The following is a 25,510-nucleotide window of genomic DNA, read 5'->3' as shown; positions in this document are numbered from 1 at the left end:
CGACAGGTCCACCCTTTGATAGTGTAATAAACTATCACCCAATCACCGTTTCAAGTTCAGGATTATACAATACTTCTTCACAGACCATGATCTCGGTATCTGGTACCACCCTTTCAGTCTCTTTACTCTTATGAGACCGTTTTCCACACTTCAACACAGTAGGAACACATTTGACAACTAAACCAATTGCTAAGATGACACCCAGTATAAGGAGAAGGAGCTTACCTACACTCGCAATCATTTCCTGTACCCACTCCCCCAGACCGGAGAACCATTTTGCTGGGTTCAACCACGAGAACCAACCCGCCACCTTTTCCCCGACCTCATATAACGAAGAATTATGGCTCTTTCGAAATTCCCATTTCAGCTGCAAAATTTCCTCCATCTTCCGGTCTATAACCTCTTTAGGGTCTTCCGTATTATTAGTAATGTACGTGCAACATTTGACACCGAACTGGGTGGCCAGTGTCACACAGTACCCACCAGTAATGGAGGTGAGATAATTTAGTACCAGTCTATGTTGCACCAACTCCTTCTTGTACGCTTGTAGCTCCCTTCCAGTATACCTGAAAGTGTCATCATACATCTCGGTGATATTATCTATTAATTTAGCTAGGTCTTGGATATACTTAAAGTTTAATGTTCCCCGAGCGGTCCTGGTGAGATCTAGAGCAACCATAACTTGGAAACCAGCAGTTTCACTAATCAATTTTGTAGCTATGGGTTCCTCACCAGGAATCATATTTCTCTTGCCACGGTGTTCATACTGTGTGTGTATGTATGGTGGTGATGTAGTCTTGTGAATATCTACCATTTCTTCATGAGTAATAGTCATGATTTCAGGAACCAGTTTAGCTAAGAAACACAAGCCCTTGGAACTCGGAGTCACCCAGGAATAAGCTTTCCTCCCACAAACAAAATACACATCATCAGGGAGAACATAAGGAACAGTATGCCCATGAATTATATCACACAGAGTTTTGATAAAACTACCCATGCCTAGTGTCTCCATCTGCTCTAGACACGTGTCGGCATTAATGATATTTTCACATTTATCTGTAGAGACTTTTCCAATAGATACCTTCTTATGTTTGGTTATACGCCCTAACTTGTGACTTCCATCAGCATTCCTGCCTAGTAGTGACCTTGTGAGTCTCTCTCTAAAATGAGTGTGGCGAGCCATTGTCTGATCTGATAGGTCAGCCTCCCAATTCTCCAGGCGCTTTGCATGAGATATGTTTAGGCACAGCAAAGATCTGCCTATGGAGTATTGTCGAAGCGTCAGACTAGGGGACCTAGTGTTATTGTACCTCCCTTCTATGGGCCTCCCACCCCTTAATTCGAGTACTTCGGATATGTTTAGCGGGAATGGCACTAGTCCTATGTTATGCTGCCCTTGAGGCACGTGAGAGCACACCCAACACTCAGTTTGGTTTAGCACCTTACCCACCAGGGAGTGATAATCCTCCAAAGGATGTCCGCCTATATTCAGAGTACTGGGGGACTGGCATCGTTGGATGCATCTCTCGTCAACTAGGGAGTTGCAGAACTTGCAGATACAATACTCATCAGACAATAGCCCCTCACACTGCCTCCGAGTTCCTGAGCTAGCAGACCTTTTCATAACCCCTGGACCAAGTTTGATAATGAGCTGCTCAGGATATCCTATTAACTTTTCTTCGGCCTCCATTTCATCCGTATCACTCCCAGAACTCTCCTCCGTCCTCCATCCTCCTTCACAAAAATAGAATGTCCTAGAAAAAGTAAAAACAAGGAAAATCCTGGAACAAAAGAAAAACAAAAACCGCCACTCCATCGCTGGAAAGATAGTTCTGAGGCAACGTCTCTGGTTCAGGTGTCTTAACTGCAGGCTTTAGGTCTCCCGGAACAGGCTCACAAGTGACAGCTCTATGTCGTCGGTCTGAGTCTTGTCTTGCACTTTCTCCGGATTATGGACTCTCCTGCAGTGGGTGGAATGGACCCAAGTGTCTCTCTCTGCAACCTTCAGTGATGTAGTACTGGTCAGCAGCACTTGGTACGGGCCTTCCCAACGGTCTGTTAAACAACCTGAACGTAAGAAATTGCGGATCATAACATAGTCTCCAGGTTCAACATCATGACAGTTCGTTTCTGGCATACCAGGTGACAGCATTTTTAGTTTTTGTTGTTGTTGTTTCAGCTGTCTACTCATTCTTATAAGATATTGTACAGTCACTTCATTATTACACTTTAAGTCGTCCTGTGGACTCACGATCAAATGAGGTTGTCGTCCGAACAGTATCTCAAAGGGGGACAGATTAAGAGGAGGTCTAGGAGTGGTTCGAATGCTGTGGAGGACCAACGGCAAAGCCTCAGGCCATGCCAACCCAGTTTCAGCCATTATCTTACCTAGTTTGTTCTTGATAGTACCGTTTACTCTCTCCACCTTACCACTGGCTTGTGGTCGGTAAGGGGTGTGAAGTCTGCTACTGATTCCCATGAGTTTACACATATTTTGGAAGACATCACCAGTAAAATGGGTACCCCTATCACTTTCAATGATTCTAGGGATACCGAACCTACACACAAAGTCTTGTACAATTTTCTTTGCAGTGAACACAGCAGTATTAGTGGCTGCCGGATATGCTTCTACCCAACCGGAAAACACATCAATACACACTAACACATACTTCAGATTCCTGCACGGTGGTAGTTGGATATAGTCAATTTGTATTACCTGAAAAGGTCCGTCTGTAGGAGGGATGTGGGATGGCTCAGTTGGAATAGTTTTCCCAACATTTTTCCTCAAACAAGTAAGACATGACATTGCTTTCTTACCAGCTTGAGAGGAAAATCCGGGAGCACACCAGTATGCTCTCACCAGTTTGCACATACCTTCTTTACCCAGGTGAGTCAGGCCGTGTGCTGCTTCAGCCAGGCTTGGATAGTATGTTCGGGGAGCTACAGGCTTACCTTGTCCATCCCTCCAGAGTCCTGAGGACTCTTGACCACATCCCTTCGCCTTCCAGACCGCCTTCTCCTGCAGGGAACACAAATCTTGCATTTCAATTAATTTCTGCGTGTCTAATGTCTGAAAAACCATCATAGTCTCGGTCGATACAGTCATAGGTTGCCCTGCTGCCCATTTAGCAGCTTCGTCTGCCCTGTTGTTGCCCAATGACACTGGGTCTTCTTCAAAGGTATGGGCTTTGCACTTTATGACGGCTACTGTTCTGGGTAACTGTATCGCTGTCAGAAGTCTTTTTATGTGTTGTGAGTGTGCCACTGGTGTACCTGCTGCTGTCGTAAAGTTTCTAAGACGCCAAAGGGCCCCAAAATCATGCACTACCCCGAAGGCGTACCTAGAGTCAGTATATATGTTGGCTGATTTACCCTCTGCCAATTCACACGCTCTCCTTAGTGCTACTAGTTCCGCCACCTGGGCTGAGTGAGGTGGACCAAGGGGTTCAGCTTCTACCACATCCTGATCGTCTACAACAGCGTAACCAGTACATAGCTCTCCTGTCTCTGTCTGTCTATGGCAACTTCCGTCTGTATAAAACGTAAAATCTACATTTTCTAAGGGGGTGTCACATATGTCGGGCCTTGCAGTAAAGGTCTGATTCAGGTGTTCCATACAGTCATGCGTGTCAGTATTCTTGCCTAACTCATCATCAACCAGGGTCTCCTCACCTCCCACCCTTTGTGTCTCTTGAGACACATACGGAAGGTATGTAGCTGGATTTAGGGTGCTACATCGTTTGATGGTGATGTTTGAGGGTGCCATCAGGGCTAGTTCCCACTTTGTGAATCTAGCTGAAGAAACATGTCTGGTTTGGGCTGAATTTAACAGAGCTGATACAGCATGGGGTGTATAGATGGTTGAATTATGTCCTAATACTACATCCTCGCTCTTACTTACTAGAAGGGCCGTTGCTGCTACACTTCTGAGACAAGTTGGGAGTGACCTTGCCACATTGTCTAATTGTGCACTGTAGTATGCTACCGGTCTGCTAGCGTCACCATGTTTCTGTGTGAGGACACCTGCTGCACAGCCATCAGCTTCTGTACAAAATAGCTCAAAAGGCTTTTCATAATCAGGTATTCCCAATGCAGGTGCTTTTGTCAGACTATCTTTAAGATTAAAGAACGCTTGCTCCGACTCTTCTGTGTGTACGACACGTTCTGGTTTTGAGGAAGAGACTAGCTCCTGCAATGGTAATGCCAGAATAGAAAAACCTGGGATCCAGGACCTACAGTATCCACACATCCCCAAGAAAGTACGAATCTGCTTCTGGCTCTGCGGCAGGGTCATGTGTTGTATGGCCTCAATTCTGTCGGTTGTCAGGTGTCTTAGCCCCTTAGTGAGGCAGTGTCCTAAGTATTTGACCTTAGTCTGACATGGCTGTAATTTATCCTTTGCCACCTTGTGCCCTGTTTGTGAAAGATGAAGCAACAACAATTTAGTATCATGTAAACATGACATAAAAGAATCAGAGCACAACAACAAATCGTCCACATATTGAATTAGAACAGACCCATTGTGGGGTTGAAAGGATTGCAAACAGTCATGTAAGGCTTGGGAGAAAATACTGGGGCTGTCAATGAACCCCTGGGGTAGTCTGGTCCATGTGTATTGCACTCCCCTGTAGGAGAATGCAAAAAGGTATTGGCAGTCAGGGTGAAGAGGGACTGAAAAGAAAGCAGAACATAGATCAATGACAGTAAAAGGACTGGCAGACGGTGGAATCTGCATGAGGATGACAGCTGGATTCGGCACTACGGGGAATTGGCTCTCAACAACTTTGTTAATTCCCCTTAAGTCCTGGACTAATCTATAGCCCCTCCCCCCACTCTTCTTCACAGGGAAAATGGGACTATTTGCTGTACTGGCTGTACGAATTAAAATCCCTTGTTGTAACAGCCTCTCAATAACAGGATATACCCCTAGTTCCACCTCCGGTTTTAATGGATACTGTGGGATTTTTGGGGCTATCCTACCACTTTTTAGATTGACCATGACAGGGGCTACGTTTGCCATCAGTCCAGTGTCCTGTCCATCTCTGGTCCATAGGGAACCTGGTATTTCCAGCAACATCCCCTTTACTTGAGATGGATTTTGTTCTATAACAGGAGAGTGTAACATTAACCTTGGAGGGGTGTCCAATATGTCCTGTACCTCATGTGCAACCTTCTCGGGTATATCTAGGAACACACCATCTGAAGTACAGTATATGACACATCCTATTTTACATAACAAGTCTCTCCCTAGCAAGTTAGTAGGAGCCGCTGCAGCCAAGAGAAACGAATGCTTAGTATGCAGAGGCCCGATAGTAACTTCGGCGGGTTTAGTTAGAGGATAATGTAACACTTTTCCCGTCACCCCCATAGCTGGAATAGTTTTGCTGGTCACCTGTAGATTGAAAGGAGAGGTTATCACAGATCGGGCCGCCCCTGTATCTACAAGAAAAGTTTGTTTCCTGCCAGCTATGTCAACTATCATTGTTGGTTCTTCACTCTGACTCTCAGTTAACCTCACTGGCTGTAGACTACAGGTATGACCTGACCCCTAGCGCTGACTAGTGATTTCCCGCGCAGCATTTGCTGCCGTAATATGCGCGGGTAGATGTGAGTCTTCTAGTCTATGTGAATCCTTTCTTGGAGGATATCTATGTGACCCACCCTTATGTGTATTGAGTCTTTCTTTATTACAATCTCTAACGTAATGTCCTTCCTCGTTACAGTTGAAACACCTGATCACTTTAGGTTTCCTGTTATATGGGTTGTATGCTGGTGGTCGTGTATGCACCCCTTCTAGAGCCTGTATACTTACCGTCATTAACCTATCACTTTTCTCTTCCCTTTTTCTAAAAAGGTTCTTGTCATGCTCCACAGCAGACTCCCTAAGGGAGTCTACCGTGACGCCTCTCCAATTAGGTAATGTGGTTTGTACTCTCGTCTTTAAATTTTCCCTAAGGCCATCCATCAGTACCCCTACAGCTACCTCTCTGTGATGTGGGTCCTCACTTATGTTGGATATCCCAGTAAATCGTGCAATCGCTGTTATAGCTCTAGCAAAGTAATCTGAGGCAGTTTCACTATCTTTTTGTTTGATGGTGAAAATCTTACTCCAATTTACTACTACTGGAAAACAGATGGCTAAGTGTTTGACAATTTGTTCTATATTCCGTTGGTTAATCTCATCAGTCAGGGTGTCATCTTCCTCCAACAAACAATCTCCAATAAATTTTTGTATGTTAGTATTGGGAGGAAGACACGCCCTCAACACTACCCGCCAATCCTTACTGGTTGGTTCATGAGCATTCCCTAAGTCTTTAACAAATTTCTGACATTTAGCTAACTCTTTTCTAGGATCTGGGAATTCAGTCATAATGGAACGTAATTCTGATCTAGTCCAGGGACAATGCATTGTAACATTTCTTAAAGGAACTACACCATCCTTATCCGGTTTCCCATTAGGAACTGATATTGTGCGGACCGGGAACACACCCTCTGGTACACTAACTTCAGGGGACGCTACAGGATTTACAGGCCCTAGATTTAGAACACTTTCACTCCTAGTGATCACGCTACTCTCACCTATCTCAGCCATTTTCTCATACTTGCGCTGAGCCTCTAGTACATTAACAGCATGGGCAATGGCCGAAATCACAGTGGGTTCATCTTCGTTTTCAGATACACTTGATTGAAACTGATTTAAAACAGGGTACAACTTAGTAATTTTTCTATTTTCCGTTTTAACAACGGCTGTACTTACCCCTCCCGCCACATAAGGTGGCGGGGGCGCGCTTGCGCTGAGTTCGCCACGCTTCTCAATGGTTACATCCGCCTTGCGCGCGCTTTTCGCCACGCCTATTTCCGGTTTGTATTCGCTGCTCTGCCACGTGTTACCTTCCATTTGCCACAATTTTAAACAATCATTATGTCTATTTCTCTTTTTCGTTGACTTGATCAACCATATTTTATCTTTTACAGTATTCAGTACCTCTGCATTAAAACTCCCTATTGTTGGGAAAGGCCTATCACAAGCTTTGGTCATCCCGACCCACGTGTCACAATACACAGTTGCATATGCACCATACTTCTTACACATGAGAAACCTCGCTGAACCAATAGGGCCTTCCTTAGGCAGTACACTGACCATCTCTAGCGTATGCTTAGCACCCATGTTGAACAATATACCTTCTACCCGGAACACAGACACACCGCAATGCTCTGTTCCTTCCGGCCAAATGTGAAATACAGACACACCGCAATGCTCTGTTCTTTCCACCTAATAATTTCAACTCTGTTGCTATACTCACCGCTAGAGATCTATAATCCTCGGTGAACGTATTTCCTTTAGCCGCGTTCACTCGCTTTTCTCGCCCCTGGCGAGGATCCCTAATACAGAAATATCACTGTGGGCCCCAAGGGCTATCAGCTCCTCGATACCCTGGCTAAACCACAAAATCTGCTGAGTTAATTATCGCTGGGAGCGCAAAGTCGATACAATCAACCTGCCTTTCCAGTATAATTCCTCCTAGCTGCTTCACCAATTCGCACTAACGGTGCGACCGGATCGCACTGCCTACCAATACTAATTATTAGCAAACCTTGCGATCTATTGGTAGCGCTTTGCGAAAACCCAGTTTTCGCATTCGGTATACCTGCCCTGTATACCGTCCTTCAGTTGGGCAATCCGCCTCGTCAGACAGCAACTGAGCACCTCAACAATAAAACAGTGTATCTACGTTACAACATCACACACTATACACCTTTTCTGCGCAGAAAATCAAAAGTTCCCAACAATAGTAATAATGTCTCAGAGGCTTTCACAAGTAATTATACTATGCATGTATAATAACTATCAACACGATTGTTTAACCACGTGGCAAGTTTACCGGAAGTTCGCGTACGCACAGCAGGAAGTACACATACGCTAAACAATGCAATACAGTTAAAACGCACAATGACAGAAAAAAGAAACAGTTTTCTCTTTTGTCCCTAGGTTCTAGTTAGCGTGCCCTAGATAATGCAAAACGGACATTCGGTTTCGCAACACAGAGTAAAATTCAGGTTTTGAACACCATGCGTTCTTACCCGTTTATGACGCGTCTCCACCCTTTGTTGAGGAACCGAAATCCGTTGGTCTTGCATATCATCGGCAACGAAACCTCCAAAGCTCACGAGCCCCCAAATTGTAATGTGCGTATTGTCGCTAACCAATAACGATTGTCGACCCTCGATTTGTGTTTCCAACGCACAAAGATTTATTCGCAATAAGTGGAAAAAATATGCTCAAGCGATGTAATAGTAAATACAGCCGTTACTTATCGCAGGCGCTCTGGATCCAGTGCAGTCATTCAATCCTGAAGTCTGGGGACAAGAAGTCTGCACTCTGGATCACAAGCTGCTGCTTATATACACAATCAAGTACAGTAATACAATGAAGATGGTATGGCTTGCATCTATTGGTCCGGGTCTCAGGAATGTCCAAGGGGTCGTCAATCATTGGCTGGTTCATCCTAAGGAATCCAAAGGAGGGGGTCATCTCTGCAGGGGGTATGCTCTGCTCTTCCCGCCAGAATTCCTTAGTCTTAAGTAGTTCATAATTCCCTATCATTCATAACTTGCGTATGCACTCTGCGATTCCCTCGCAGAGCGCACTAAACAGTAGGATATGTAACAAGGTTCATTATGATACCACTCATGATGTTATTCCTTTAACCCGTTCTGTGTATTTCACTAATATGCATGTAACTCTGATATAACATATAAATACTACTATATTTCGACATAACTGACTATGTGTTGCAACTACCAATAATGTGTACTATTTTATAAGTATGCGTGTTTGTGCGAATGTATGGTAAAAGACCAATTACTGTTGCTGCCACGTGTAGTGGATGCGTACGCCCTTTCACGCCGTAGCGTGCCCTGGTACGTCAAAGCGTACCGTACGCATCTTTTCAGACAAAGACAACCAAGTTTGCTAGACTTTAATTGAAATGACTTTATCCAATTTGCTGACTTCGACACTATCTCTATGCTATTCTAGGGTGTAAGTATGCACACTTATATCCTTGATATATATTTGACACAAATTATACTGTATTGCAGAGCTATACACATATTTTAACATAGATATTATTGCATTAATATATGCAGCTAAATGCGCTTTTTCTTGTGTGCCTGTTTTTCTATGTATATTTGCAGTGCAAATACATCCAACTTTAATTGATCACCAATATGTTTTAAGATCTATATATAAAACTACAATGCCGAACTGATACTTCATAAATATTATGTCCATGTTTGATTTTCCTACGTGCAGATATATCAAATGGTGATGGTAATTTCTCATTTCAACATGATGTGAGATGAATAAATACTGTACACTGTAGATTTCTTTGGAAGTGAAAAGGTAAATGCCTGAGCAACTTCATAGGGAATACATCATGTGAGACTCCAGTATGATAAATGCTGCTGTCCTACTCCATTCCTGAGACTCTATTTTAAAGCTCTGAAAATCCAATTGGGTGATGTGTCAAGCTTTTAGTGTGACTGATTGTAGCAAAAAGACAAGCAACAAAGGAATCTCCTGTGCAATAGGGATTCCTTGTCCTCGCTAATGAAAATCTCCACAGTGGGTACAAAATTTCCACAAGGGCACTAATCAAATTATTGCATGAAAATAGAAGAACAAATGTCAATGTCAGCTCCATAATCCTTGTCGTGCCCGTAGACTATAATTTGTCTAAACTCTAACCATCACAATGATGAAAGTTAGGATTATTGAAATAATTGGAAGCTTTACAATCAGTGTAGAATTTCCCGATGGGAGTATTAAATTTACCTCGAACTTCCTTTTTGTGGCAGTGGATGGACACAGACATCAACTCTGTGAGTGCTAGATTATCCCCATTATTTGTTGTACTCCTAGTTAATTAGTTTTACTCTAGCTGGTAGTCAGACAAGCAACCAATTAAGGAAGAGGTGTAAGATGCTTGGATGCAAGGGTGCCAGGGTGCCTAGACTTAGGGTGCTGCTAACCAGCTGCCAGCCCATTCCCTTCTCTGATTTGCCACTGTTAGACATGGGGCATAGAGGTGTTTCATTGCAGACACAATTCTTCAGTGAATTGACTCTTCATCCTTCCGTCCCATCTACTGCACAGATGTCTTGGTCTGACTCTGTGGTGTTAAGGGGCGGTAACAGACCTGCAGAGCAAGCACAGCGGTAAAGAAGAAGGAGGTGGATCTGCTGATTTCTTTGATGTAAGGGTGTATTCCTGTGTGTTGGGGGTTAAAAAAGTAAGCTGTGGTGTGAGGTGGTTAAATACAGAGACATGAGGTAAGGGTTAAAAACAGACATATGGGGGGGATTCAATTGACTGTGTTACTAGTGAAAGTAACGTGGCCCACGTTACTACACTATGACCGACACTACAGTAATATCCTTATTACCGTTAGTACAGTCATTTCAACGCTGATAGTGAGCGGGCTGCGTTGCTTTAACAAGTAATGCATCCATTTGAATACCCCCGAAGGTGTGTGGGAATGACCTATATAATGAGAGCTGGATTCTGGGAGAGCTTGGTGAGGGTTGAGGTGGAAGAGGTTAAAAAAAGGTTAAAACCAGGCATCAGGTGGGGGAGATTAATAACAGAGTGCTTTATATTTATTCCCACTAAAATTTGAACTGACATTCTAAATGCTGTTGGGGTATATGTGAGGGAGCAGTGTGTGTGTGAGTGTGCAGTGTGTGTATGAGGCCGCATATATTATATATATATATATATATATATATATATATATATGTATGAGTTTCTGATATCAATAGTACAGCCAAAATGATTTGTCAGACTAACTGGTTATTCAAAATAAGCAGAAAAATAATAAAAAATATCTTGGAGGAGTAACAAAATAAAATATTGGGGATATGTATCACTCACCAGTATGACAATCTATATAAAAAAAATTCGCCCAGATCATCAGATCCATTAGGCTACACCTGTACAGATAGTAAAAATTGTATATATCCTGTCTAGGTAGAATCACTGCTCGCAAACTGAATGTACTGGCTGGACTACTCTATGTCTTCAAGATTCTGATGATCCAGTTGCCTAAGCACATGTTACATCAGCTACACAAATGGTTTATTCAATTTGTCTGTTACAATAAGCATTCAAGAACCAGCTTCATATATCTGAGACGCGCCTCCTCCAATGGAGCAAGAGGCTTCCCAGACATCCACCTATACTATTTGGTGTCCCATTTAAGTCAGTGGTGGTTTGGTTTGCAAACAACGTTATCCCTAGGTGGATAACTCTGGACGTAGACTCCTGCACAATCCCCTCCATGGCAACAGATGCAGGCGTCATGGCCAGGGGAATCCCAGTAACACATGCATGACACATGGTTAATTTCTGAGCACGTGCAGACAATTTTTTTACGTAAAATACGGCACATATCTGCATTTATGTTCCTTAATGAATCAGGCCATATTCTTCTCTTCCCAAGATGCACTGCGATAGGTTTTGCCTTTGTTGACACAAACCCTACTCAAAAGTTATCATTTCATCCCTCTATGGCTTGATAGTAAATAAAACAACTTCAGTTCACTCCCAAATATGAAATCAAATGTGAATCAGATACGGGAGGTCCACTAGATGAGGATACATGGACACTAATTAGGGAATGAGTGACAAACTCCATCTTGACTTCCATCAAAGTAAATTTGTATGAAATCTACTTTGGTGGTACCTAGTACAAGCTAGACTTCAGAAAATCTTTGGTACGGCTTCCCCTCAGTTTTGCAGAGGCTATTACATCTGGTAAACCTGCAGTAAAATAGTCAAATTCTGGAACAACATCGCCGAAGGTAGAGGTTGCTAAGTTCCAATCTCTAAAAACCCTTTCTTGCTGGCTTGCTGATCAAGCGCCTAGATAAACCATCAGACAAATTATCAGCTCAGATTGTTAATGCGGCCAGCTGCCATATTGATAGCAATTCGAAGAAAGTGCCCACCCCCCTCCTCGCAACAGGTGCATAATAAAATATGACACCTCATGACCATGGATAAAATATCTGCTTACCTGAACTGTAAAGCCCATAAATTCATCCCAATCTGGAGCCTATAGAACATACTAGAATAACTCATCCGTCAAAGCTTTACAAATAACAGACTTTCGGACCTTTGTTGATGTTTTTGCATATTCTCTTAGGATGTAAGCTCGAATGAGCAGGGCCCTCTTCCCTCCTGTCTCCTTACCCGTTCTTCTGCTCCGTGTCTATTGCATCTGCCTGCCTGGAGTTTCTGAAGTATTGGTACTTTTTGTTTATTGTTCTGTACTGTTATACCCTGTACAGTCTACTGTTTGTACTATGTGCGGCGCTGCGGAAACCTTGTGGTGCCTAACAAATAAATGATAATAATAATAATAATAATAATAATAATAATTCTCCTCTCCTCTCTTCTCCCCTCCCCTCCCCTCAGGCAACCTACAATTCTAGATAGCTCTTGCATGCTATAATGATCTTGCACGATTTGTTGTTTTGCTCAACCCTATTCTCTTCTGTTCAGTACCTGACTTTATGTATCTATTTCTTCCCTGTTAATATTATTGGCTTGCTGTATGTTAAAATCAAAATAGAGTATTTTAAAAAAAAATGAATGTATGTATTTATGCAGACATAACCTTTAATCCTGGTCCTTAAGGTATTATTAGAATTAATAGGAATCATTCCCATAGTACAGCAACAGGATTTTTTGTTTTTTATTTACACTGACACAATATGGGCAGAAACACAAGATGTTCCTGTATCCAGTAACGTGGAGAGCCTCACTGGATTGTATTATTAGAGAACTGTAATGATAATGGCCTCCTGATGGTGTACAGAAGGGATGCTGATGCTGTTTGTTCCTAAGGTAGGAGTCCATTATCCTGCTGTAACCATCCACTCTTCTGATATTGCTTCCATTATACCAATAAATTATAAATAACACAAAACAGAGTGAACTCTTCAGTGCAGCCTTTCCTGAAAACGCTAGCAGATTAGGAAGACAGGTGCTATTTGTACTGCTCAGTGAGTCCTTTTGTTTGAACCTGTGAGTTTAGGCAATCAGAAGTCAATAGGATATTATTTTTCATTCTATTTTTATGTCAGAAATATGTTGTGCTGTTGGTGTTATTGTCCAAATACATTTCATAAGTTTCCTTAAATCGTTTGCTGCATTAGCAAAATGTTAACTTTTTAGTTATATCAAAATAGCTTAAAGGCAGCATATAATAAGGCCTAAAGGATAACAAATAGAGCGAGAGATTATTTTTAATGGCAGTAGTTAGCATCCCACAACCAATAAATTAATTTATATAGACGGGCACAAAATAGCCAAGTTTCTGAATTGCTTATTCTGACCCTTAGTACATATATATACAGTCAGTCTGCATAGGGTAAAGAAGGTGGAATAACATTGTGCATGTTGTCATACAGATGAGCAGAACAAGGAATGGGGAACATCATGGAGCGCATCATTGTATTTATCAATAATCAAAGCTAGGGGGTATATGTACTAAACTGCAGGTTTGTAAAAGTGGAGATGTTGCCTATAGCAACCAATCAGATTCTAGCTGTCATTTGTAGAATGTACTTAATAAATGACAGATATAATCTAATTGGCTGCTATAGGCAACATCTTCACTTTTTCAAACCCACAGTTTAGTAAATATACCTCTAAGTCTTTTTTCAGTGCATGGCTAAAACCTGTTTTGGCAAGAAAACGTTTTTAAAGTTTTAATTTATGTATATTTAAAACAGATCGTAACAATTAGAATTATAAAAAATAATCTTAAAAACACATTTCAAGACTCATTAGCTCATTAGATGACAATTTAACATTTTGCTCTCTGGTCTTATGATTCCCAAAATTAATCAATATTTAAAACAGTATAACTGAGGATAGTCTACTTAAATGCCCAGAGATCTTGGATTTCTGAGACCTATTTCCTGGCACTGGTATCCCTGCCCTTTGGTCCCTTGACAACCTTGAAATTGTATTATTTAATAAATATCTGGTTGGTGGGATTTCAGGGGTCATTTAGTTGGATATTCAGGGCAGGCGGAGTGGTAGTGACTCATCTGGGACCTTAGATGATGTTTTTATTGTTTTTCTTTCTGCTTTCCCCTCCTCTAACAAATAGCACCCAATTAAATATAGTTTTTATTATTTATTTGTATGTATGATTTTTATATTTCTTTCTAAACGTCATACATTTTAAATTAAAAAGTTTAAAAGGAAAAGTTTCCCATTTGGTGTATTTTATGGAGAAATTAACAGCAATGTTAATTTTTGCAGTTAGTTGAATGATGAGGTAGAAAAAAGGGAATTGTCCCTCCAAAAGTATATAATAACACATTACCTTTATATCTGTACCAGGTAGGTACAAAACGAAAAAAATATCTTGGCTTTAAACTGTTGTTCAATATTATTTGTACCAGGCCAAAGCTACAGTAGTCTAGTTACAGAATTGTCAATTACTATTCAAAATCTTCTTTCCAGATATGTTTTGGTTGTAAAAAATGATGCTTTTATCTTTTATGGGAAATAAACAGCTTATGATTGATGTTCTACAGAGCTGGTAGTTTTGTGCTCCATGTAGTTCATTGGACATCCCTCATAGACAGTTGTATTGGCAGCTATGAGTATTGTATGAGAGCCTGGTGGACGCTTAGAATACTGATGACAACACTGAGATGACTTGCCCTCTAGCGTGCCACAGGTCTCTGACTTCCACTTGGTCTGAATAAATATATAAAACTGTCTGAACACGGATGCAATTTCTATACACATTCACCAGGGACTTGCATGCTGATGTTCCCAACAGAAACATGAAAGGTGAAGTGCTCACACTGTACACATTATGAAAGTGTCTCTTTGACGTATATACTCCTTTTACACAAATAGATTTAATGGGAATGTTTGCATAAGTATCTCTGTGCTGTCGTAGCATTTCATGCATCTGAAGCCATTCCTTTAGGGAGTTACTGAATGTACAGAAACATCAAACAGAGATGGCTAATATAGTCAATGTTGCTGCCTCTCTTAGCGTTATTACATGTCAAATTAGAGATTTCTGGCATCCTGGTTGTAAGGGTATTTAAAAATGATTCAAATAGACACAGAAGGCTCAAGTTTTCTAAGCCAGTTTAAAGGTAGTAATTATGCACTACACACAGTACATCCACGGTACAAGTACAATTTAGTATTTATATTAACTTGTTGTATGCCAACAAAAAGTACTTTTTTTTTTAGGGCAGCACGGTGGTGTAGTGGTTAGCACTTATGCCTTACAGCACTGGGGTCATGAGTTCAATTCCCGACCATGGCCTTACCTGTGTGAAGTTTGTATGTTCTCCCCGTGTTTGCGTGGGCTTTCTCCGGGTGCTCCAGTTTTCTCCCACACTCCAAAAACATACTGGTAGGTTAATTGGCTGCTATTAAAAAAAAATTGACCCTTGTCTGTCTGTCTCTGTATGTGTGTATGTTAGGGAATTTAGACTGTAAGCCCCAATGGGGCAGGGACTGATGTGAGTGAATTCTCTGTACAGCACTGCAGAATTAGTGGCGCTATATAAATAAATGATGATGATTTTGAGTCGAGATTTTTTTGTAATAAAATCAAAAGTTGGAGAGGACACATTTTCTGCAGTGTTATTGATAAGTGGAGTTTTATCCTATACCTTTAATGAAACAAAACAATTCCCATGTACAGCGGCATTGGTTATGTTTTTTTCCAAATAATAATTATAAAATGGGCAGGATGCCCCCTTCTTCAGGTATTTAATTAGCCCAAGTGCTGGATCGCCACGATTGATATAGTGGGTTCCACTATAAAGGGATACCACAAAGTATGGGGGGCACATGGCCACTGCAGAGCTGTTGCATGTATGGGAGCCAGGAGCACAAAAATCAGAATCTCCCCTCCCAGACCCCTCACACTGAAAAGCACTTGGGACCTTCCTGCTCTCCTCTGTGGTGGTGGGCTCGCTGTGTTTTGAATAAGATTAGGACCCTTGAATTGGTTATTGTATAATGGGAATGGTTAATATGATGGCCCATTATATGAAAAATAGCAATATATATATACATTGATCAGCCACAACATTAAAACTACCTGCCTAGTATTGTGTAGGCCCCGCTCATGCCACTAAAACAGCTCTGACCAGTCGAGACATGGACTCCACAAGACCTCTGAAGGTGTCCTGTGGTATCTGGCACCAATACATTGGCAGCAGATCCTTTAAGCCTGTAAATTGGGAGGTGGGGCCTCTATGGCTCTGACTTTTTTCTAGCACATCCCACAGATGCTTGATTGGATTGAGCAACACCTTGAACTCTTTGTCATGTTTCTCAAACCAATCCTGAAGAATTTTTGCAATGTGGCAGGGTGCATTATCCTGCAGAAGGTGGCCAATGCCATCAGGGGATACCATTGCCATGAAGGAGTGTACTTGGTTTGTGACAACATTTAGGTAGGTGGTACATGTCAAATTAACATCCACATGAATGCCAGGACTCAAGGTTTCCCAGCAGAATATTGACCAGAGCATCACACTGCCTCAGCAGCTTGCCTTCTTTCCATAATGCATCCTGGTGCCATCTTTTCCCCAGGTAAAAACCGCACAAATTGTAAAAGAAAATTAGATTCACCAGACCAAGCTCCATGGTCCAGTTCTGGTGCTCATGTGCCCATTGTAGGCACTTTTGGCGGTGGACAGTGGTCACCATGGGCACTGTGTGTTCAGACACCTTTCTATCCAGCATTAACTTTTTCATCAATATGTGCTACATTAGCTCTTCTGTGGGATTGGACCAGATGGGTTTGCATTCACTCCCCACACGCATCAATGGGCTGCCCATGGCCCTGTTGCTGGTTTACCAGTTGTCCTTCCTTGGATCACTTTTGGTAGGTAGTAATCACTGCATACCATGGACCCCACAAGACCTGCTGTTTTGGCGTTGCTCTGACCCAGCCGTCTATCCATCACAATTTGACCCTTGTGAAAGTCGCTCAGATCCTTAAGCTTGTCCACTTTACCTGTTTCCAGCACATCAACTTCAAGAACTGACTTTTAACTTGCTGTCTAATATATCCGACCCCTTGACAGGTGCCATTGTAACGAGGTAATCAATTTTGCAAACTTCACTTAACTTCACAGTGGTTTTAATATTGTAGCTGAATGGTGTGTGCTGTATATATATAAACAAATACACAATTTTAAAATAAAGTTTGATTGCATAAAATACATCCTCAAAAGATTTCTTCATCCATTTATTCATTAAAAGATAAAACATTTTGTTTGTCATCCATTGTAGTCAAAACTGAAATAAACCCTTAGGTATCCTCTTCACCAACAGCCATTCTGAAGCAGCCAACATGGATAAACGTTTATTATTTGCTTTTTGTGAAAGGAGTCCTGTATAGTTACTTGGTGCTGATCATTTATAGGGTGTGCTTTATTTTATGGGGGGGGGGGGTGGTCCTCTTCTCCTATGATGGACTATGACCAAAAAGAGAATATTTTTTTAAAATATGTGATAAAGTGGTGACCAAGTATTTTGGAGCATCTTTATTTATTATTATTTTCAGCTGCCTTAGATATACCCTGTTCATTATACTGAGATCACTGGGATAGCAAATTTGCCACTTCAGTAATCCCAACCTTGTTAATTACCCAAACGCCACAACCTAGTTTTTTTTTAGCTTGATGCTTTTTCATCCCCACTCCCATAGAGGCACCAGCCCTGCACTGAACAGCCTGGGGCTGGTTTTCACTCTAGCAGGGGACCCCAGCCTTGCGGTCTCCCTGCTTTAGTGGAAAACATCCAAGTAGGTACTATCTAAGAATAAAGAGCAATAAAATGTACTGGAATAGTTGTTTAATGCCTTTAAGATTGATTTGCAAGTACTGCATATGAACAATAAAAAGTAATTGCTGCCAACAATAGGAAAGTTCGTAGGAATGCTTTCACAACTCAATTTATGTGAACAAAACACAATTATCATATATTAAACAACTGCTCCTGTTACCATTGATCAGCAAGAACATTATTAAAATAGACCAATTTTTCTCTGCATTTTCCAAAATTGCCAAGATATATTTTCAAAATCAGTTTAATAAAGGTCTCTGAAATGATTCAGGCCAGATCTACTTAGGCAGCAATTTACTAAACAGAAGTCAACAAGAGCCTATTTGCAAACAAGACTTTGTAAAAGTCATATAGACTCATACTGTGAAATCACAGCTGGAAATACAAACCATTAAACTAGTCGGATCATTCTGCAAGTGTGTTAAAGTTCAGCTTCATTTTCCCAGTTGGGGATACAAACCCTATTACTGGTGTAGTAATTTGTGATGTGCAAAAGTGCGTTCGCTTTAGTTCAAGCTTCCCAATTTCTGTCCTAATTAATCTACAAATTGTACTGCAGAGCTACTGCCGCTGACTGCAGCTTTTCTTTGTAGTAATAGCGTACTCTAAAGTACGAACACTAGAGTGGAAATGGCTGTAGTTCATCATATGTTATTCTAACTTGCAAGAAAAAGATTTTGCATCTGGAGCTGAGAGCTTTCATTGATTGGTGTATTGGTGTCGGGCAGCAGGTTCAGGGGCAGGAAAATGTAATAATACATTCTAACAATATGATAATTTTCTTGCTGTAAATCTCACAATGATGGTAGATGTAATAATGATTAATTTGGGAATATTAGCATTTCATAACGTATACTATACTGAATATTTATTTTTGTGTAAAGATATATTGTTTCAGTTGCCACAACAATGCATGTGTACACTGTTGATTGTCCATAACCAGATTGTCCAGTGGATATCAGAGGGAAGATTGAGCTGCGTGTGTGTGTCCATAATACACATCTACACATCAGTTTATGTGTCAGTAATTTATATGTCTGTGTCTTTAATGTTCCGAAAAGGTTTGTCTGCCTTTCTTCCCATAGAATGAACTTTCCCTCAACCTACATACTTTAAAATGGCTCTCTATCTAAATCCAGGGACACAACTGCCCCCTGCAGGCTGCTTAACCATCAGCAACTCCTCTTTTCAGTCTGAGCAGCTGTCTTCTTGCAGAATCAAGCACGTCGCACGTAGGCTGTTCTCTAATTTATTATATTTACATTTATAAAACACTTCTGACCACATACTTTTATACTTGAGAAAAAGTGTCAACAGTAGTTGCTATTAACGACAGTAGCCAACCAGATATTTGTATTTACTGTCTAACTGTATGTTACACCAGTCATCCATATTAGAATTTGTTTTCCAAGAAAAATTTTTTTTTGTAAAGAATGAATGTTATATTGGGGACAATATTAGTCCTGCAGATGCATGTGTGTATTGTGGCTCCAATTATTATAATCCTCATCTATTTATATAGCACAACTGATTCCGCAGCGCTGTACAGAGAACTCATTCACATCAGTTCCTGCTCCAATGGAGCTTAGAGTCTAAATTCTCTATTATACACACACAGACAAAGACTAGGGTCAATTTTGATAGCAGCCAATTAACCTACTAGTATGTTTTTGGAGTGTGGGAAGAAACCAGAGCACCCGGAGGAAACCCACACAAACACGGGAAGAACATACAATCTCCACACAGATAAGGCCATGGTCAGGAATTGAACTCATGACCCCAGCACTGTGAGGCAGAAGTGCTAACCACTAAGCCACTGTGCTGCCAAATTATTGAGGAATGCAGTTTGTTACTTAGAGATAAGGCTATGCTGAAGATTATAGAAATGGAAACTCTTGTATCAGTAGAAGGGTGTTGCCGTGATTATATACAGTTTGGATTAATTGCATGTTTATTTTCAGGAAGGCATATTAAATAAATGTGACATAGTCCCATAGACAAATATGACCCATAGCAACAGAACAACTTGTATTGTTTTTAAGGCACTGTTAAATGAAATACTGTATTGAGATCACTGCTTCAATGTGACATGATTACATTTACCTTCTGTGCTGGATGAGCAGGAAACAGGGTCACTTGTGGATCGGACTATACTGGCAATCCGGTATTTTCTGGCATGATGCGGCTGGACTGTCCTTTCCTGGCGTCCTGAGTGAGGTGCTGGATTTACGGGTAATGTGCTAGGCGATGGTTGGCACTGACAAGGCGGCTGACTAAACACGCCACAGCACATTTTTATAGGTTTCAATGACTGAGACACTTTCCTTTCTTTGGCTGAAAGCTGAGACTCTCTTTCTTGTGCGCTGAAATTCTCAGTAGAAGAGTCTAATGACCTGGACTGAGTATAATTCTCACAATCTTGCCATTGAGACCTGTCTGTGGAGGCTCTGCTTCCATCGTCATCAGGTGAACACTGGGAATTGGTGAGATGAAGGCCACAGCGCAGGCTATGTTCTAGGCTGGCACAGCTACTCCTCGTGGCTGCTGTGCGTATGGTACTATATGGGGAAAAGTCTGCAGAACGCAAAGAGCCCTGAACCTCGAGGGAGCAGAGGTCCTCTGATGAGCAGCTATGAGCTGGGATGTCAGCCACTTCAGACACCAGAATGGAGGTGCTATCTACAGACACTGCAATGCAAAACACAAAGATAAGATAGTAACTCATGTATAATACTTTTCAGAGGTTGCGTAAACAGACACATTTAATTAGGATGCTTACTACCATGTTACTAGACATAAAGGGCCTGATCCATCCTGGAACACAATGTGAAAGCAATTTGCGTTTAAAAATATTGGGCATTTATTGCATGCATGTCCGCCTGTATTCAAGCACAAGCTTGAATTGGATAAATGTTAGTATGCACAACCTCATCCAGCCCCAACTGTACATTGCCTAAGTGAGTCTGCCCCTTCAGTCATAGGCAGTCAAAAGTGTAATTTGCTTTTGGACATGAATTGCATCCAATTGTGTTCACTGTCGTAATGTCTATTTTTGGAACTTTACATTCCACTAAGGAGAAAACAGATTGTTGTGAGACGACAAATGAGTGGAGCTTGTTCCTTTAGTACATACAGCGTACTGATCAGGATTTTGAATGGGTATTCCAGAAAATTCAGTCAATGGCTATGATATGCTTCTGTGAGCAATCATTGGCTGTTTGGCTAGAACAACAAATGTCTGTCCACTTTGGTCAGCTAGAGAAATGAACTCAGTTCCTGTTGTTCAGTGCTCACACTGGGTGACATGATCTGCCCAGACAAGAGCAGCTTTAGACTTAAACTATGTGGAAGTAGAATGTGCAGTTGGAGCGAAGACAGTAAGATTCTGAAATCATGTCTACTATGTGTAAATATAAACTGAGCATTTGCCAGTTTAATATAACATCATATTTAATAGGATATATGTAATTATATAATAAGGTTGTTATATTAGCTTAACATTAACTAAATCCAATACAAATATGGTTATTAATTGATACAAAACTGTATAGAACATGTTACTATGAAATGTGAACTAAAATGAAACCAGTAATTAAATAACTTGTATGTTTCATTTTTTGTAAAAGAACATATTCTAGTTCTCATTCATATGGTTAATATAAAAGTATTTAAAGTACTATACATGTAAATAAATGTTTTTACACTCTAGTAGGACATGACTTCTGAGGTATTTTAAATTGTATTTAGTTCTAAAATATTTTGCCAAAGAGCATGTATTTTGTTTCAGTAAAATAGGATAGGAATGATTGGTGCAAATTTTCCTTCCCAATCCAAAAGGTAATATTCCTATTTACCTTAATAATCAAAAAGTAGTATCTGAAGAGGAGGAGCCCACTAAGAAGTCATTGAAAAGGATTACATGCTATAAAGAGTAAGAAACAGTTTAACCATCTCTTTTCCTACACATACACCATTAATAGCAAATGTTCTTTGGGGGCTTACACATACCTCCAAACTGTCCCAATTGTGGCAGAACAGTTTGGAATCATGCACTTTGAAGCATACACATGCATGGACGGAGCTTTGCCCATAAGTTGGTGTTTTGGGGCGGATTAGGGTATAGCGATGCAATTCTACAATTACATACACTAACATATCTTCAATATATTAAAAAATGTAAACTACTGTCAGTCTGCATTAATATGGCATAATTTGTCAAGCACAAAAATGGCCACAGGCAGTGCAAAATTCTCTTTGATGACATATTGGGCCTGACTCATTAAAGAGAGCAAGGCAAAAAAAGGAGTACATTTGATCCTAGACAAACCATGTTACAATGCAAGGAGTGCAAATTAATTTAATTATTTAAAATACTGTTTTTTTGTCATGTAGCACACAAATAATTGATAATTTTATTTTTACACTGAAATTTAAAAGGTGATCTAGGACATGCCCTACCCCAACTGTAAGTCTGCAACATGGTTTTGCCAAGGGTCAAAGTTCCTCCTTCTTTTTGCTTTGCTCTTCTTAATAACTCCTTAATAACTCTGGCCCATTGTGCCTGGTGTGTCTAGATTGGTTTGTGGAGCAGAAGTTTGCATCAGCCAATCAGAGGAGTTGGGCTGAGCGAGAAGGTTTCTTGGAGTAGGCGCAATTGTGTATCTAATTTTGTGAAGCTGGGCAAAAATAAAATGTAAGGGTTGGAGAGGACAAAAAGTAATCTCTTCATCCTTGATGCTTTTCCCCCTGCTGTGATGAACCTATTTTGGCACTATTAGGGCTAGTCACATTCCAACATATCAGTAATTTGCTTATGCAGAACCCACACAAAGAATAGCTTGTTTTTTCCCCAGAAAATGCCATTAGTTTACCTTACACTTTACATTCTAGAAAAATGTACCCAAAATGGCCAAAAAGAGCCAAAACAGCAAAAAACAGTGTTCTACACTTGAAAACTATCATACATTTTTTTTTTAGCGTTCTTGTGTGAAAAGCACAAAATATGTAAGGATAATATGAGTAGCCGATTTTTAAAAAAAGTCAACATACCGCAACAAATGAAGGTACCCCCACCAGAGTTCATCTCCCATCCCTGGACTTCTTAATGATTTCTGTAGTGTAGTGGTAATTGTCATGATCTCTAAACAATAATTTCTCAGCTACTACACTGTTTGAAAAAGGGGACCCCTAAGATTATAGCAGCAAGATTGAGGAAATTGTGCACTTTTAATGTCCTCCTTCCTATCCCTGCACTAAGGATGTTTTTAATGTGGTGCAGTGGTTGAGCTCAATGATGTCATTACACACCAAAGCAATTAAGTCATTATGCACTGGCTCCCTTCAGCAGGAATTACTACTGGGGGACTGATAGAGATTTCTCTGCTGTGGTAGTCACCAAAAACTGTAATGTAGGTGTGCACCCTGATGTGTGCTGGGCAGACCATCTAGGTGCACCAATGGAAATCCAAATTGCTTTTAAGATGTCTGTGAAATGTATTAAGGTAAGGACACAGAAAATGAGGGTTCATTAATTTCTTTGGTGAATACTCTTTGTACTCGCATTCAGTTGCTATGAACACGAGGTAGACTTTGTATACAAGGCAATGCTACTAGCAGCAATACCTTGTGCCCAAAGGCACACAGAGTTAAACTGTGAATGCCGTAAATGTCAGGGGGCTATATATAATATAGGCAAATCAACTATTTATAAGACAGAATAAGTAATGGAATTCGCTAGCATTTTGATACACTTTTCCCCTAGAAAAGTTTTTTGGTATGTACCTGGGGTGTAATACATAACTTCCAAACAAAAAAAAATGTAAAGATTATAATAGTGAATGTGTGAATTGTTGTTGTAAGTGCATAGTTTATTATGTAGAGTAATTCAGGTTTTTACATAAAAACAATCATACATTAACTGTACATTCTAAACAGTGAATATATAAAAATAGAGAAAAAAAAAATATGATCAGGTTCAATATGTAATTTATTTTGCCAAAAGGATTATTCAGAATGACACTAACCTTGTGTGCTGAAGCCAGCTGTAGTGTTCCTGTCGCCAAGGCTGGATTCTGTGGCCTGCTGGTCTGTACTGGTTCCCTGGAGGAATATAACACACACTTTTTATCTATGCAAAACATTTGCCATTAATCCTTTAATGCATTTGCATTTTAATCTAAACAACTATGTGCGTATCATTTAATGCTGGAGGGATCTTTTACCCATTACAATCACTACTGAAAGTAATTTATTGTGTGCAGAATAAGCATTTTCCTATAATTAAATTTACCGACTAGTAATATTTTATTGTACTGTATTTGTTATGGCAATTTCGACTAAGATTAACCTGTTCCATTTTGGGACCTTATGACCTTAATGTCACCTAAAGGCAAAAGCAGTCAGTATTTGTAAAGTGGAAAGATAATCGTGTGCGCTCCTTTGGGCTAGGCACTGTTAGTTGGATGAGCTCACTATGCGGTTAACTAAGTGTAACTATCCATCCAGCTCAAATGTGTTTGTTAATCTCCTCATCACCACCATGCACTGCGTGGCAATATTTGTCTGTTGATCTGCCATTCACAACTGGGCTTGTGGCTAGGTTTGGATTATGATTTGAGTAAATCTACAGACAACACTTAATCACAGTTTAGATTTAAGACTAGGGCAATGTACATATCAGTATTTTAAGTTATAGGAGCCTAAGATGTTTTTTTTCTTTTACTTTTAGCTGTAAAGAGGAGGTTCTAGTTTGAAACAAATGGTCTCTTGTCTTGCAGTAGGCTGACATAGAAGCTTTCCAATCCAGACTCCATTAGTTGGAAGTGTAATGCTTTCATGAGACAGAACCTGACCCCTGTTGAACTGAAAAGGGTACAATGTTTTAAATAACTGCTAGTGCCTTTTGTCATCTTCCCCTTGTACACTACTGTCCTATTCCTGTTTGGATTTTTTTTATTTTTTCCTGAAGAGTTACCAGTATCATATATGAACATTTGCCTCAGCTGCCCATGTAAGTCATGCCCTAAATAAGCTTATTTTTACTGGAAGCACAAGGATATGTGTGTCATGACTGCATGTATGCAGGGGAGAGGTGTGTACCAGGCAAATTTTTATATCTTCTGATGGTAAGAGTTGGCCCACTAAGGTGTTCCTTAGTAAATACAGTTTGGGTCCCTTTGTGTGCCTTAAAATGCAGATTCGTTTGAACAAGACAATCAAGGAGGGCAAACAGTTAATTTACAGGGAAGTTCCCTGGTTAGTGGTTAGCTTTGGAGCCTCTCTGTCCCCTTGGTTGGTTTTTTATGGGTGCTCAGGAGATGCCAGTAATCAGGAATTGTCTTATGCTTTGAATGGGATGGCTTTTCTATCATTCAGATTACATGTGCACAAAAACAAACATATTAAATTGACACATAGAATACACATAGTCACTTGGTTCCCTCACTCTCATTATTAATTTATGACATACATGATGCTGGAATGAGGAATAGGAGAAAAGTAAAAAAAAAGTATCATTTGAGAACTTTAAAGTGACATTTTTACTCTTTCTACTATGCACGTTGTCCACAATCTCAAAAAGATAGGTGAAAAGTA

At 40.5% G+C, this 25,510-nt stretch overlaps 1 protein-coding gene across 1 annotated transcript in view; it reads right to left on the bottom strand.

Annotated features, from left to right (window-relative positions):
• Positions 1 to 25,510, bottom strand: part of ENTREP2 (endosomal transmembrane epsin interactor 2) — a 649,682-nt gene that overhangs the window by 35,478 nt on the left and 588,694 nt on the right. Inside the window, exons 8-9 of the mRNA XM_075208108.1 lie at positions 23,941 to 24,016; positions 20,021 to 20,605 (exon numbers count right to left, since the gene is read on the bottom strand). Of these exons, the coding sequence (XP_075064209.1) occupies positions 20,021 to 20,605; positions 23,941 to 24,016 (661 nt within the window). The remainder of the gene's footprint in view (positions 1 to 20,020; positions 20,606 to 23,940; positions 24,017 to 25,510) is intronic.

The sequence above is a fragment of the Mixophyes fleayi genome, chromosome 4 (genome assembly GCF_038048845.1).
Source record: "Mixophyes fleayi isolate aMixFle1 chromosome 4, aMixFle1.hap1, whole genome shotgun sequence".
NCBI lineage: Eukaryota > Metazoa > Chordata > Amphibia > Anura > Limnodynastidae > Mixophyes > Mixophyes fleayi.
Note: the sequence above shows the minus strand (reverse complement) of the source record. Positions and strands in the feature narration are given on the sequence as shown.